The sequence below is a fragment of the Xenopus laevis genome, chromosome 2L (assembly GCF_017654675.1).
Source record: "Xenopus laevis strain J_2021 chromosome 2L, Xenopus_laevis_v10.1, whole genome shotgun sequence".
NCBI classification, from domain to species: Eukaryota; Metazoa; Chordata; class Amphibia; order Anura; family Pipidae; genus Xenopus; species Xenopus laevis.
In genome coordinates, this window is record NC_054373.1 from 48,320,689 (window position 1) to 48,336,585 (window position 15,897).

The 15,897-nt window shown below is 37.4% G+C and overlaps 1 protein-coding gene across 2 annotated transcripts in view; it reads left to right on the forward strand.

The window, feature by feature from the left end:
- The window catches only part of LOC108708040 (small G protein signaling modulator 2), a 182,540-nt gene that overhangs the window by 49,074 nt on the left and 117,569 nt on the right, over positions 1–15,897 (forward strand). For both annotated transcript variants that reach the window (XM_018246316.2, XM_041581838.1), the window contains exon 2: positions 13,758–13,833. In XM_018246316.2, coding sequence (XP_018101805.1) covers positions 13,758–13,833 — 76 coding nt within the window. The remainder of the gene's footprint in view (positions 1–13,757; positions 13,834–15,897) is intronic.

The following is a 15,897-nucleotide window of genomic DNA, read 5'->3' on the forward strand; positions in this document are numbered from 1 at the left end:
TCACTTTGCACAATTCACTGATTTTGTAAATATGTTGTGCACAAAGTGCAAAAAACTGACAAAAACTGAAAATGACAGTTTATGGCAGTGTCCTTTTGATTATCAATACGATTCCACAAAAACAAAATCTTCTTTAACACCTGAAAACAGGAAAGCCCTGTACTTCTGTGACCTTGATATTGGGTGCAGTGGATTTCCGCTGGTTGAAAAGCACTCATATTGTCTCTGGTGGCTCCCATTCAGTTAAATGGTGAATGATAATCTTCAGTGGGTCTCCATGACCACACCTTTAATGAAGACAAATGTCCTGCTCCAATAATCAATATTTATTAAAATTAGGTGCATAATTAGTTCTAAATCAATTATTTCAGTTCACAAGACTGACTCCCAAAATTAATTTGGGTCCCTGAGAAAAATGTTAAGAGACCCTGGTCTACAATGAAATTTTACAACTTTGGAAAAACAAATATGTCTGTGCTGTGAAATAAATCATATTAGAGATATAAAATGATTTTTAATACTAGATGTTCTACAATGCCCTTATGTCCTTGGTTTGGAGGATAATTCAAAGAGCATTCCTTTTTCACACATTTCTAAATATAGATGAAGGTCACATAATGTTCTGATGAGATGAAGTCCCAATCTGTGCATTCACAGTCTCGGGCTCTAAATGTAATATGAAATTCTTTTCTCCTGCTAACAATATATTTCAGGGAACATGAATTCCACAAGGTTGTATGGAAACCACAAATGTGAAATGCCACGATGTTGTAAATGTATCGAGTTAAACCTTCTGAAAAGACGACCTTACGAACTGCAGCCGGCATTTCCTTTGCTTATGCAGGTTCATAAATGTGGAACCCCGAGAGATATGGGATATTTAGATGCCTTTTAATAGTGAGAAGAAACTTGTGAAACTACATGATTTGGGAAACTTTAATGGGGAATTCATTGCCATCAACATATGCTGTGTTACATTAGCCTGATTGTCTTAGCAACCCGGATTCTTCTCATTGTGTAGTTGTGGTCTTCAGTTTGTGAATGTACTCTTCCAGCATTTGGTTGGTAAAGCCTCAGCCATAGTAAATGTAACCTCCATCCCCAGCTCAATAGATCATCCTACAATCATATGAGATCACAATCAGTCTGCTCAAACTGAAGCTCCCCTTGTTAGTGGCAGAGATGTCAACCTAGATTCCTACTGCTCTGGGTGTGTTTTTGCCACACCTGGTCTGTCCCAGCCTTGCCCCCTTCAGCCAACCGACTTGAACCGAGCTTCATGCTCCAACTGCTTCTGAGGATTCAGGGGACAATTCTATGCATTTCAGTGGTGATTTGGGTGAACTACTTATGAAGGAGGAATGGGCTGTTACTGTGGATGACTAGGCAGGGGGGGTTAAACCAGGGTGACTCCCAAAAATGCAGTTGAGTTGGCGTAGCTGTAGTGGGTGAATACGGTATTGTATGGGACAGTGCTATCTGGCCATTACTGTTCATGGCCAAATCACACAGTATATGGCCCACAGGCCAGATGGATGTATAACTGTAATTTTGATTATTTATGGCAACCTTAAAAGGGTAGTTTAACTTTTATAGTAGAAAATCAGATATCACACACTCTGGCAAATGTGCAAAAAAACTTGTAGTTCATTGAGACCCATACACGACGTTTCGGAGGTACAACCTCATTTCTCAAGTGCTCTCTTAGTGCTCTCTTTCCTCCAGAGCACCTTTATATACCTGTGAACTGGGTTACACCTAAGAGAGCACTTGTGAAAGGAGGTTGTACCTTTGAAACAATGTGTGTTTATCTCAATAAACTACAAGTTTTTTTCACAGAGTGTGTGCCATCTGATTTTCTACTATATACCGATTACTGAAACCAACGTTTGCAGCAAGGTTTCCAGATTGAGCACCTCCCGAATACACACATAGGTTTTGCATTACCACTGATAGTTAAACCTTTAGTATGATGTAGTCATTGATATTCTGAGAACTTACAGTTGGTCTTGATTTTTTTTTATTTTTTGTGGTTTTTCAGTTGTTCAGCAGTTCTCCAATTTGGTATTTCAGCAGCAGCTATCTGATTGCCTCGCAACCAGGCAGTGGTTTAATAAGAGACTGGAAGATTAATAGGAGACTGTCTAAACAGGAAGATAAGTTATAAAAGTTAACAATAACGATAATATTGTATCCTCAACAAAGCAATCTTTTTTGCTTTTGGGGTCAGTGGTCCTCATTTGAAAGCTGTAAGGAAGCAGACGAAGGTAAATAATTTAAAAAAAAAACTTGAAAAAAAGAAATAATAAAGACTATGGGGTAAATTTATCAAAAAGTGAAGTTCTGCCACTAGAGTGAAATTCCGCAGGTCTCCGTTCATTTCTATGGGATTTTGAAATGCGTATTTATCAATGGGTGAAAGTGAAATTTCACCCTTTGATAAATACTCCTTTAAAAACCCCATAGAAATGAATGGGAAGTGGCGGAATTTCACTCTAGTGGCGGAACTTCTCTATTAACTTCACTCTTTGATAAATATACCCCCAAGTGAGAACTTGCTATGAATAGCATCTATATATATAACTTTCTGTTTGTTGAACAGTGGCAAACTGTATATAAACCTTTTGCCCCAATATTCTGATGTCAGAGCCTGTTCTGGATGAGCTATGGTTGGTGTCTTAGAGGAATATCTAAAAGAGATTTAGAGAAACATTTTAGGACACAAGGTAAGCAAATGAGTAACAGGAGTTTAATTATACAGAGTAGTTCTCTTAATATTTCCATTCATTACTTACAAAAGAAAAAATAATTGAAAAAAAGGATTAGTGTGTGTCTGTAAGCTGAGAGATGATTGACCCCATTAAATGCTGAAGCCTATCATCGTATCACTGCTCTACTCCTCATCTTCTAAATCTGCCTTCTACAAACATCTCATCTAGAAAATGTAATAAACACCTTAAAGATTATGAACAATTCAATAATAAGAGGCCTGGCATTTATAAAAGAAATAAATTAATGTAATCATTCGGATGCACCTAATATTTTCTGATAAACGAATTTCATTTTAACACATTGGATTAAGGTAAGTTCCCCATAAGGGAAGTAAATAAAGCAAAACAATGCCAGAGGGCTCATTTACAATATGTGGCAAAATTACAAAGCACAAAAATAATGGTACAAATCACCGTGCACCTTCTATTGGTGGGAGTGAATTGTTCCTGCAGCTGTCAGGTCCACGTTTTTGCTCACAATTCTACAGTTGCAAAGATGTGTGTCTGGTGGGCATCTGGGTCTGCCATGGAAGGTGCATGTCATTTCAAAGTAGCCCCTACTTACCTGGCTTCAATAGTGATCTGTTTTTTTAGGTGCAAGATCAGGTTCTTATTAGTACAAGAATCTCAGGAGCCCCATACATGATCATATTGATTTTGATGCTCTAATCTTAGCACTAGAGATACAAGGCAGCAGAGAAGATAATTTCTTGCAAGAGCTACATGAAGAACATTTTAATTGGCACAGTTTTGCACAGTTCAACTAGTGTTTGCAACTAACTTCATTTCTTTTTACAATTAATTTAATGTTGTTTTTAAAATGTTTGACATAAAATATCAAATACATTCATTGTAGCCTGCTGCTGAAAAATTATACAGAAACAGCAGGGCAGGTGTTTACAAGTATGTGGTCCCTGGCAATGCAGGAAGCCAGAGGCCTAATTTTAAGTTTGAAAATCTGACAATACAATGCATTATACATATACAACCTGCGGGGTGTTATAAAAGACAAAGAACATAATTTTATTAGGTAACAATGCGACATATCTTGTATCCTGTGTATATATGTGTATATATATTATTTTAGCATATAGATTGGAGATGTCCACTATGCAGGAATAAAACTGCTGTTGTTGAACATACACCCCCAAAGGCCATTGGAAATTTGGGGTTGTGTCAGAGAACAGAGGCAAAGAGTAATTGATTTCATACTAAAAGTTTACTTGGTGTTGATTGTGCTGCTAGTCTTGCAATGAACAGAGAAACCACTATGCAACTGGAATAAAAATGGGCACGAATGGATCCAACTAGGAAGTGAACTATGGTGAACGCTGTTTTCACTGTTAATAAAAACGTCCCATTGTCTCAGCAAACACTTGATCAATTTACATATTTACTTTTGCAATGTGCCAATATTCTGTTTGTGCTAAGATCCCAGACCGTGTTAATTCTGATCTGCTCATTTGAAGCCAATGTAACAGCTTGAGTCGGTGAGCTCTTTGGCAGTGCATTTCCAGCTGCACGGGGTACATCTGTGGTGCCCATACTGACGCCATCTCTGTGCCACTCAGGTTCTCTGCCTTAATCTATGAACACAATTGCATATGATTTCCTGCCAAAGGCTGATTAGCACTAATGGCAATAATGTAATTCCATAGAAAGCTGAGTGAGGCATTATTATTTCTGTTATTTGAGTGTAACTTTTTGCTAGCGAAAACTAGCTTTAATTTTTAGGTTAAAAAAAAGCCACAAATGATTTGCCCAAATAACAGTAAATTACCTTATGCTTATTACAGTTGGCATCTTTGTTATGGATTTCGAATTGAGAATATGTTTGTGTGGCTTATCTTGCTAAGTAGAACAGTTTCAGACTTCTGCCGAAGGGTGATTTCTCTAAAAGTAGCATTCTTATAAAGTCAAGAAATGTTGTCCTGCAGAGAGCAGTGTTTCTCTAGAGCCTTGAATTAAGGTTCCTCTTTAAAAGAGGTGGCAAAGAAGTATCATAAACAGGGCCCTCTTTATCGTATCATTATATTTTTATATATGATCTTTATGTTGAGTGTATACAACCATTTATTTTATATGTTGGTACTATATAAATATAAAATAATAATAGTGATCCAGCTGTGTCTCTGCATTCACGCTTCTTCATTAATTAGAAAGAGACAAAAACTTCCCTGCTGGAACACTGACATGTCTCAATTAGGGATCATGGGAAATTCCCTCATTTGTCCAGCAAATTCATATATAAAATTTAGGGATGCACCGAATCCAGGATTCGGTTCGGGATTCGCCGAGGATTTGGCCCTTTTCAGCAGGATTCGGATTCAGCCGAATCCTTCTGCCAGGCCGAACCGAATCCTAATTTGCATATGGGAGGGAAATCACGTGACTTTTTTTCACAAAACAATGAAGTAAAACATATTTTACCCATCCCAGGATTCGGATTTGGTTCGGTATTCGGCCGAATCTTTCAAGAAGGATTCGGTGCATCCCTAATAAAATTGGATGTACAGTGTTTCTCATATAGGGTCTCTTAGGATAATCACTGAACTGATATAATAATGGAGCTGTCACAAGGATCATCTGGACTCATATGTTTTCCCACTTCCCTGTCAAGCCATATACTGTATACTGTATATAACTGGAAATGAGCTGCCCATCGCTTTATAAGGAACCAGTTTATCTGAGTGATTAAATGGAAACTCTGCAGAATGTGCTGCAAAATTAGAAATATATCTTCCAATATAGATTTATGAAATAAGTTTAATGGTTTTAGAACTATGTGTAAATATAATTTCTATTGAAAACACTACTTTATCATTCTTCACTACTACTTTTTACTACTGAAACAGTGTTGCAGAATCCATCTGATCCATCCCACAGACCTGTGCCCGGCATTGTAAGAAATGGTGGAATATTGGCAGGGAGGAGAACTGACTTCTGCTACATTGCTTTGCAAGTCAGAACCAGCAGTGCAGAGGGACACAGTATTCCTGTAGACATGCACAAACACTTTCAAATAGATAATTTGGTCCCATCCTCTAAGTCCCATTCCTATTTTTGCCTATTTAGCAAGGAGATTTACCAAAGTGGAAAATGTTGTATTCTTTTTTTTTTTTTTACGAGTTCTTGTGTTATCTGTGAGTCACAAAAAGTAATTTCTGATCTGTGATTCATTCTGTTGAGCTCCAGCTATCACGAATACCTATATATGTTAATTTCATTACTGCCCATCGTGTTGTCTGTCCTTATGCGTCTTGTCAAGCTGCCTTTTTCCTCGTGATGATTATTGGTTGACTCCTCCTGCCCCTGTCCAGATGCATTTCTTCAGGACTCAGTGAGGAGGTTAATGTGGCTGCGTGCAGTTTGTAGACACGGAGCTAGCGTTCACCTGGGAAGACTTATGTTAATATGTTCTTTAACAGAAAGAGGATTATTCACCCCAGGTATTATTGGGTATAATTAATGACTTATTCTAAGAAATAAAGTAATTTTAAATAGGAACTCTTACATTGGTTATTAGCTACATATTTCAGTGTTAGCAGGATAGGGATGATTGGAATAGGTACTGCTGGAAACAATAAGCTTTTTCTTTATGCATGCAATATATTGTATTTCAATTTCAAATATCCAACCTATGGTCATCACGTTCTTTGGCATCCCTAGCCACAGACCTTTAAGTAGACAGCTATAGAGTACAGCTATATACAGCTTTATGAGCAAAACAAATACACAGTTACGCATTCTATATCACATATGCTTCATTTATAAACAACCAAACTACAAAACTCAACACAATACAATACGTATATATGTTCACTTCGGTATATCAATAATATTCTTTAAGTATGATTCTGTAAACCAGAAAAAAATAGTTGAGGTTGACAAGAGCCCCATTCTAAAGCTGGCTGATAAAGGCTGTTAATTTTTCCCCTCCGGATGAAGTAGGCAGCTCATCTTCTTGTGTATGGAGACCCCAATGAGGTCATAGATTCCAATTATCATTGATCTAAGGCCCAGGTGACCAGATCATCCTGATTTGGCCTACAACCTTACGATGTATGCCCAGATAAACTCAGTCCACGCCTTCTCATCTCAAATGTTGCCACTCTTTTAAGCTTAGTCATCTGGCTGTACAAAGTTTGTTTTCATGGTGGTCATTATACAGTATATTAGTTATTTTTCTCCATCTCCTCGCAGGTTCTTCAAAGCCAGCTTGCGGAGATAGCCAATGGGTATAGCATCACATACTGGCAACCCCAGCATTATGTGCTATATAGGTATTCCTTTAAAGGAGAACTAAAGCCTAACTACTAAGAAGTAGGTAGAAATGTTGTACATGATGTTTTGTGCTTCTGTACCAGCCCAAGGCAACCACAACCCTTTAGCAGTAAATATCTGTGTCTCCAAAGATGCCCCAGTAGCTCCCCATCTTCTTTTCTGCTGATTCACTGCACATGCTCTGTGCTGCTGTCACTTACTGAGCTTAGGGATCCACTCACAATATGCAGTACACATAGAATAGAAATGTCACAATAAAAGGCTCAAAATTTAATAATCAGCCCTGTAGCATCAGCTTATATTACAGGCAAACCTAATTTTCTGCTTGATAATTAGTGACGACCCCTAAGCTTAGCTTCTCAACAGCTGCCCAGAGCCAACTGAGCATGTGACTGTCACAAACACTTTCCAAGATGGTGACCCCCCTGTGACAAGTTTGAAGTCCTGGATCATTGCTGCTATTAAGAAGCTGAAACTTTAGACTGGTGCAATAAGGTCATTATATAAAATATGGCATTTTTAGCCCTATTCATTTTTAGGGTTTAGTTCTCATTTAATGCTTATCTAGCAAGCACCTGTGACCTTGTAAAAGCTTCATTCTGTACTTCAGTCCAGCGTCAGGTGCAGAGAAGCAGCCATTTTTTGGCATTTTGCACACTGAATTCCGCAAAATAAAAGACCCCTACTGGGAGGCTTTCAAAGCCATCGTAGAATAAAGAGTTACAGTTGCAGATTCCTTTATGTAATTAGTTGAATATCCTTCCACTCATAAAAAATTAAGCCATTAAACCTTCCCCAGCTGACACACAGGAAAAATGTACCCATATCAGTAATTATAGAACAGCATGAGGTTGGGATTTGTGACGTGAATACGCCTCATTTTTCTATCACTGCATTACATCTTTCTATTGATGGCACTAATTATAGGAAATCAGGTGAATTTCAGTGTGAGGAAATACCGTACTTCACAGACTGCCAGTCAATAACATGCTATCAACACAAACTGTGTACTAATCATATCAAGAGGCAAAGGAGAAAATAATTACAGCCGTTTTATCAGTGTAGTTTTCCAGTAACTGGCTGTTAGAAGCATTGCAATATTCTGAATTGCCTGAGCACTTTAAACATATTAAAAAGCTATGCAAACAAAAGTACCATCAAACGCTATGAACAGTGTGTGTGAGCGCTGCTCTTCAATGTAAAATATACTACAGGTATAGGATCCCTTATCTGGAAACCTGATATCCAAAAAGCTCCCATAGACTCCATTTTATCCAAATAATCCAAATTTTTAAAAATTATTTCCTTTTTCTCTGTAATAATAAAGCAGTAGCTTGTACTTGATCCTAAGATATAATTAATCCTTATTGGAAGCAAAACCAGCCTATTGTGTTTATTTAATGTTTAAATTAATTTCTAGTAGACTTAAGGCATGAAGACCCAAATTACAGAAAGATCCGTTATCTGGAAAAACCCCAGGTCCCGAGCATTCTGGATAACAGGTCCCATACCTGTACTACCAGAAACACTATTGTTTTCTATTTTTGATGGTTCACTTTAGCTGCTTAAATATTAGTACTAACCAACATGTTCTTCCTAGTGGTTTAATTAATGGGATGTGTGAGAAACCTGAAGCCACAAATGCACATTAACCGATTAGAGCAACAATCATCTTCCATGTATGTAAGATATTACTGGCCCCAGGAAAGGGATCCTACCCGCCTATTGTCTCAGTATGGGAAGATTGATGAGTCTTTATAAGAAGTGCTCTATGTGGCTAGAGGTTCGGCAAGTAAATTCCATAAAAGCTGGAGCCCTTTATTGGCTCTGAAGGAGAAAACTATGAATAGTAATGAGCTTACCATGAGCATCTCAAAAAGTGGGACTCATTTACTAAAAGTCTGGGGAAATGACCTAGTCGAGTAACCCATGACAACTAATCACATGTTTGCCTTCATTAATCTTACTGCAGCTGGCTGAATACTGCCAATCAGTGGTTGGTAGTGGTAACAAATTACACTATTAAAGCTAATGTGCAAGCTGCAAAATTGAGCAAATTTCACCATTAACAAAGGTACGATGCCTCCATCTACACTTCTCTGTGCTTGCTCCATGTTCCAGAATGTGAGTCACCTCTGTAAGGTGCCAAATACAGGAAGCAGGTGAGTCCTGGAATTACCACACTACAAGTGACTGAAGGAGCAGTCTGGATTATTAACTTTTAGTATGTTATAGATTGCCCTATTCCGACCAACTTTTAATTAATCAATAATTATTAATTTTACCAAATCATTTTTTATCGTCTTTGAATTATTTGCCTTTCTCTTCTGCATCTTTCCAGCTTTCAAATGGGGGTCACTGCCAAAAACTATTGCTCTGTGGGGCTATAATTCTATTGTTTTCATTACTTATCTCTCCTATTCATATTCCCATCCCTTTTCCAAACCAGCGCCTGGTTACTAAGGTAAATAAGCAGATAGCTGCTAAAATACCAAATGAAGAGCCGTTGAACAAAGTAAAATAACCGGAAAATGATACAAAATAAAGACCAACTGAAAATTCTCAGAATATCAATGTCTACATCATATTAAATGGTGAACTGCCCCTTTAATGGTTGTGTAGCTCATCTGCTCAAAAAACATGTTTGTAAAGTGGGTGTTTTTACTAGGGGAGACCAGTAATGTCAATGTCATTGCAGTGTATTTGATGTGTATTTGATGTTTGGAAAAGGATTTGGACACTGACTAGAAACTTCTTGTCAGAAAGGCATTGGTTCTGACCCAAATCCAAACAGTAGTAACAATGAAAACTGTGTAGGTATTGGGGTTTCCCCTATGAAAAGCTACATTTCTGTGGCCATAGCTGTGAAGTGAGGAGCATCTGGGATCCTGTAGCCTTGGACACTAATGGATCAATAATAAAGCAAGTCCCTGAATACACTGACATCACACAGTCTTCCCTGTTTTCCAAGAAGCAGCTGCTCTGACATTTACCAGAGACACATGTTTGTAAAGAGAGAATCTGTCGTGGGGGGCAGGGAAAATCTCTGCAAACTGATGGCCAGGATCCGTGTAGAGAAAACAAACTCCTGATTCTGTCAATGACCTGTTTGTTTCTGTTGTGCACATACAAAAGGTTGGAAGAAGGTGATTATGCACTAAACATGTATCTGAATATGTGAAAACACACACATGTAACAGCAGCAGAGAGCGATTGTTCTGTGTATTCACGGCTCATTGCAAAAACAAAACAACATACTGTATATCAATAGGTACCAACAGGTAAAAGAGAGGCTGGGGAATCCCATGTTGGAAAGCCTCCTGTCTGCCATACACTGATATAAGGACTGTTTCTTCTTGTTATCAGTTACTTATCCTATTGCTAAACCTTGTATAGGATCCCATGTTGAAGTTCAGCACATATATTCAGCTGAAACTCTGTTTACTATGTGAGCCCATAGATGATAACAAATCTCTAAAATCTATTTCCTCTCTCTAACCATATTTTAATGCTTGCCACCTCCCTTTTGGGGTTGGGTGGTTTTAGGGAAAAAAAGGTTTTATTTTTAGCAGGAGAAAGGATAACTGACCCTTCTCACAAAAACCTGCAGCCCCTCCCTCTGAAGGAGAAAGCATTTGGTGCCTGTGTATAGAGAACATCTAGGGGGCTATTTACTAAACTCCGAATGCAAAAATCATGATTTTATTTTACGAATTTTTAGTATTTCATTAAACCCAGAGGATGGAAAAGTCAGAATCTGAAAATCCGGCATCTCAGACCTGTCAAGGTTGCATTTAAGTCAATGGGAGAAGTCCCAATGATTTTTTGATGTGCACTGGATTTCGTGTAATACCCCGAAGTTTTCCGGTGAAAATTGCGAAAATCTTGAAAATCGTATAGAAGAATCTGAAAAAATCGTGAAAATCAGTTTTTTCCCCGCAAAGCAAATTATCTGGAAAATTTAATAATATATAAGTTTTAAAAAAGCCGAGCAGATTTGATTGGAGTTTATAGCAGAACATATTGAGATAAATTCAGACTTTGATAAATACCCCCCTAGTGTTCTATGTGTGCATACCTCCCAACTGTCCCTTTTTTAGAGGGACAGTCCCTCTTTTGACAGCTCAACCCGCAGTCCCTCATTTGTACTGGAAAGTCCCTCTTTTCTCTGCACTGAACAGCCAGAAAAAGAAACAAAGTTTCTCACTTAATTGGCTTTTAGCAGAGAGCCCAGAACAGCTAACAGGTGCAAATAAGATACTATATAACAATTTTGAGACACAAAAACACAGTTTAGATAAGAAGAAATATTTTCAAACTTTCATAACCTGCCAAATTTTGTAAAACAAACATGGTAATTAGGGGGTGTGGCCACATAAAGGGGTGTGGTCAAAAAAATTGCTGCGCTACGTGCGGAAAAAATCTTTTTGTCCCTCTTTTTACTTCCAAAATGTTGGGAGCTATGTGTGTGTTAGATATATATGTATATATTAACATGATCGTGTTTATAGTCTCCCATTAAGCAAATTCTGAAATGAACTTGCTATATTCTAGGTTACCCCAGAGTTGCTCTTTCCCCAAAAATATAAATGCTACCATAAAAAACAGCAAAAGAGATATAAGAAAGATTTTGTAGCAGCAAAAAAAAAAAAAAAGAATGCATGAAGATGTGTGATATTATGGTTGTCATGAATACACTCTAGCAGTCTCACTCACCTTACACACAGGTTAGAAACTAGTGCAATCACACCCCAAAACAGCTCCGATAGAAACCCACAAGAGCACATTTATATAGTAGTACCATGGTTGGCTTGCTAAAAGATACAGACCAGTCCTATAGCAAAGGAAATATAGGTAGTCTGTGTAGTTAAAAAAAGTCTTTTGGGGGTTATTTATTAAATGTCGAGTTGTGTTGTTGTGTTTTTCCTAAAAATTTTAGGTTTTCGAGGATAGTTTCAGCAAAAACTCTAAATTTTGGAAAAAAAATGAGAGTTTTTCGAGATTTATTTTGCCCCGAAGCTGCAAAAAGTCTGAATCCGAAAATACTCCAGCTGAAACCTATCGAAGTCATGTAGAAGTCAGTGACAGAGGTCCCTTGAACCATTTGAAGTTGTTTTGAGCCTTCACGATTTCCAGGGTTTTTTTATGGTGATTTGCACTCGAAAACTCGATCAATTAGAGTATTTGAGTTTTTCCCGCCAACTGCATTAATTCAAGTTTTTTACATTAGGGTTTTTTCATAAATAAGCAAATATTCGATTTGTTAGTTTATCTGAGGTAGAAGAAACCTCACAAACCCGACCTTTGATAAATCACCCCCATAATGTCTAAGTTACTTTGCAAGATTTCAGGACACACAGGGGCTGATTCACTATGGGTCGAATATCGAGGGTTAATTAACCCTCGATATTCGACTAGGAATTGAAATCCTTCGACTTCGAATATCAAAGTCGAAGGATTTAGCGCAGAAAATTCGATCGAACGATCGAAGGATAATTCCTTCGATCGAACGATAAAATCCTTCGATCGAACGATAAAATCCTTCGAATCGAACGATTCTAAGGATTTTAATCCAACGATCTAAGGAATATCCTTCTATCAAAAAAAGTTAGGCAACCTATGGGGACCTTCCTCATAGGCTAAAATTGACTTTGGTAGCTTTTATATGCCGAACTAGGGGGTCGAAGTTTTTTTTAAAGAGACAGTACTTCGACTATCGAATGGTCGAATAGTTGAACGATTTTTACTTCGAATCCTTCGATTTGAAGTCGTAGTCGATGGTCGAAGTAGCCCAAAAAAACCTTCGAAATTCAAAGTTTTTTTACTTCGAATCCTTCACTCGAATTTAGTGAATCGGCCCCACATTGTCTGTATTTTAGCCTGGTGGTTTTTATAAGCCCGCAATATGTTTATAGTCATGCCAGAGAATTAGTATATGATGATTTACAATGCCAAAATAAAATCAATTTGTTTTGCTTTCAGCACATGTATTAGATGGACAGAAGAACAATTGAATTAGGACTAGTGAATTAGGGATTATTTATTAGGGAACAAGAATAGAAAGGCTGGATACACGCAATGGTGCTATTAATTGTCTGTTAGAGAAATCTGCTATCTGCAATTTTGAGTTTTTTTCCTTCTTTGTCTTATAAATACGGCTGGTTTGTAAATTGATTAATTCTGTGGTTGCTAGGATACATAATTGGTTAATGAGAGCGGTTACATGTCTGGCAAAGGATATCGTTAAGATAAGAAATCAATCTATAATTTCCTATAAAAGCGTTTGGTATATTCCTGTTAAATGGTTGGCAAAGTATACCCCTATTTTCCTACCCAAACAGGTATTATGATCTTAAAGGAGAACTGAACTTTAAAAATATTCATATTTGTCCATTTTTGTACAGCGTATAACAACTGTTGTATTGGGGACTTCCTTGGTATTTGGTGCTCATCCTGTTTTCAGTAATCAATACTATACAAATAATTTAAACATTGATTTGCAGTACCTAGTTCTGCAGTAAATCTTACTTCCATTGGTGCAATCTACCAATCCAGGGACAGTGAGACAATGGGGGCCATACACAATGTGTACTTTGTTATTACTCTCATGGACATGGACATAATCATTGTAATTTCACATATTTTTAGATTGCTGATGACTAAAGTTTAAAAACTTCAGCTAAACTGACATGTTTCTTTCAGGTGAAGCAGATCATGGAGGAAGCGGTTACCAGGAAGTTTGTGCATGAAGACAGCAGCCATATCATTGCTCTCTGTGGTAAGTGGGCTTAAATCATATTCATGAAATGTATGACCACTTGTATCTGTGCTAGCAAATTATTTTACTTTTAACCCGAGGAATCATTTACTAATAGTAAATAGTACTAACAGTACTAGTTAGTGCCAGTTAGTGTGCAATTTATATAGCACTTACATTTGGTTCTGCCACAGAGCTGCTGTATTCTATGCATATCCTTTGTAGAGTGCAACTCTCTGTGCATGGGTCCAGTTGGATTTGACCTAAACATGAGCTCTTGGTACTTGACTGTGACTCTTGCAATTGCAGTGTTCTGTTTTTAATGTGCTATACACCATAAAAATCTGTATCGGATTCACCCAAACCATGCTCAGACCACAGCCATTTAAAACCATAAATCACATATTAATATCAATGTAGATTATTTCCATCTCATAACATGGAGGTTTAAAAATTCACTTTTACCAGCAGTTCACAATTTAAACCAATACCATGTAACAATATAGTTTAAATTATTTTATTACAGCTGTGATCTATATATATCATGCATAGGATTCCAAATCATTAATTTATTAATGTACAAACAACATTATTTTTCTTTATTTTTGTTTCTATATAATTAGAACATTGATTGAAGTGGGCTTAAAATGTCTCCAAGATAGCACTAAAAATAGCAGTTCCAGCACTGACAATTAAGGTTAAGCTGCTCCACTTGTTCTCTATAATGCCTATAGTATTACTGTAAACAATATGGCAGATTTTATTTGTGCGGTATCTATAAACTTAAAGGGGAACTCCACACAAACATAACTTAAACTTTTTGAAAAGTAAACATAATTTCAAGCAACTTTGCAATATACATCAATTAGAAAATGTGCAAACTTTTCATGATTTTTAATGGTTTGTAAAAGTTCCCTGAGCCTAGTTCCCTGCTCTCCTGCTGATCTCTCTGACTACTTTGCTGAGCTGGCTGACTACTGTTACTTTGTATCAACAGCCAGCTGTCCTTAGCCTGCATCCTCCACACCCCACAATTCCCTGCACACGTGATTTTAATAGTGAACGGAACACCACAGTGCAATGCATTGTGGGTTATGTAGTTCCTGCATGCTGTCTGTAAGTTGTGGAGAAGTTGTTACAATTTGTAACATCAGTGTTTAGTCCCTCCTCCCCCGCCAATGATGCAGAAAGAGAAGAACTGTTAAACAGCTGGATTTCAGCATAGAAAATGGCATTTATTCATACTATTTGAAGAAACAGGTAACTGTGATGGGTATATTAGGGGTTTCTGTGTTCTGTGGGCCTCTTTATCAAATTTTGGTTATGGAAGCCGGAGTTCCCCTTTAACTACAAACATAACTAAAAAATGAAATACTTTTAAGCAATGTCTAAACTATTAGGGATCACTTACAAAACGTACAAATGAACTATACAGAGCATTGGTGGTAGGTGACACAAACTGCACTCTGAACCTTACATGGGATTAAAATATATGACACAAGGTGCAGGGCATAAAACTGTCCAGGGGACACCCTCTTCTGCCACCTTGTTGGTGCCATTTTACTTTCAGGAACATCAATACTGTAAATATCTCTGCTTTCCAATGAAAGGCTTTCCATAAAATTCACTAAAAATTTCTCAGGCCACCCTAGTAAACCCTGATTTAAAAACAAATTTAATCACCCCAACCCCAGCTGTGTTGGAAAATCAGAGCTTGTGCAAACTAGGAACCAAATTTGCCATTTCAGTATTAACTGGTTTTCTGCCAAGTGGCTGCAATTGTATTGATGTCATGTTGTACATAGTAACAAATGTATCTTCCATGGTCGCTGCCTGATCTCAAAACAAATCAATTTAGCAGTTTCCCAGCCCTTTATTACATCATTTCTCTTGATAAATTCATTAGATTCCACCCTTCTGGTTCTGAATCTTAAAACAATGTAAAAGTCAAGCATCCTCCTGGTCTTTTAATGAAATGGCTTCTGCTACATTCCAGCCAGGAAAACATGGAATGTAAAGTCAGACAGATACTCTTTTGACTAGCAGTTAAATTTACATATAACTTTAAATCTAAAATCTGTAATG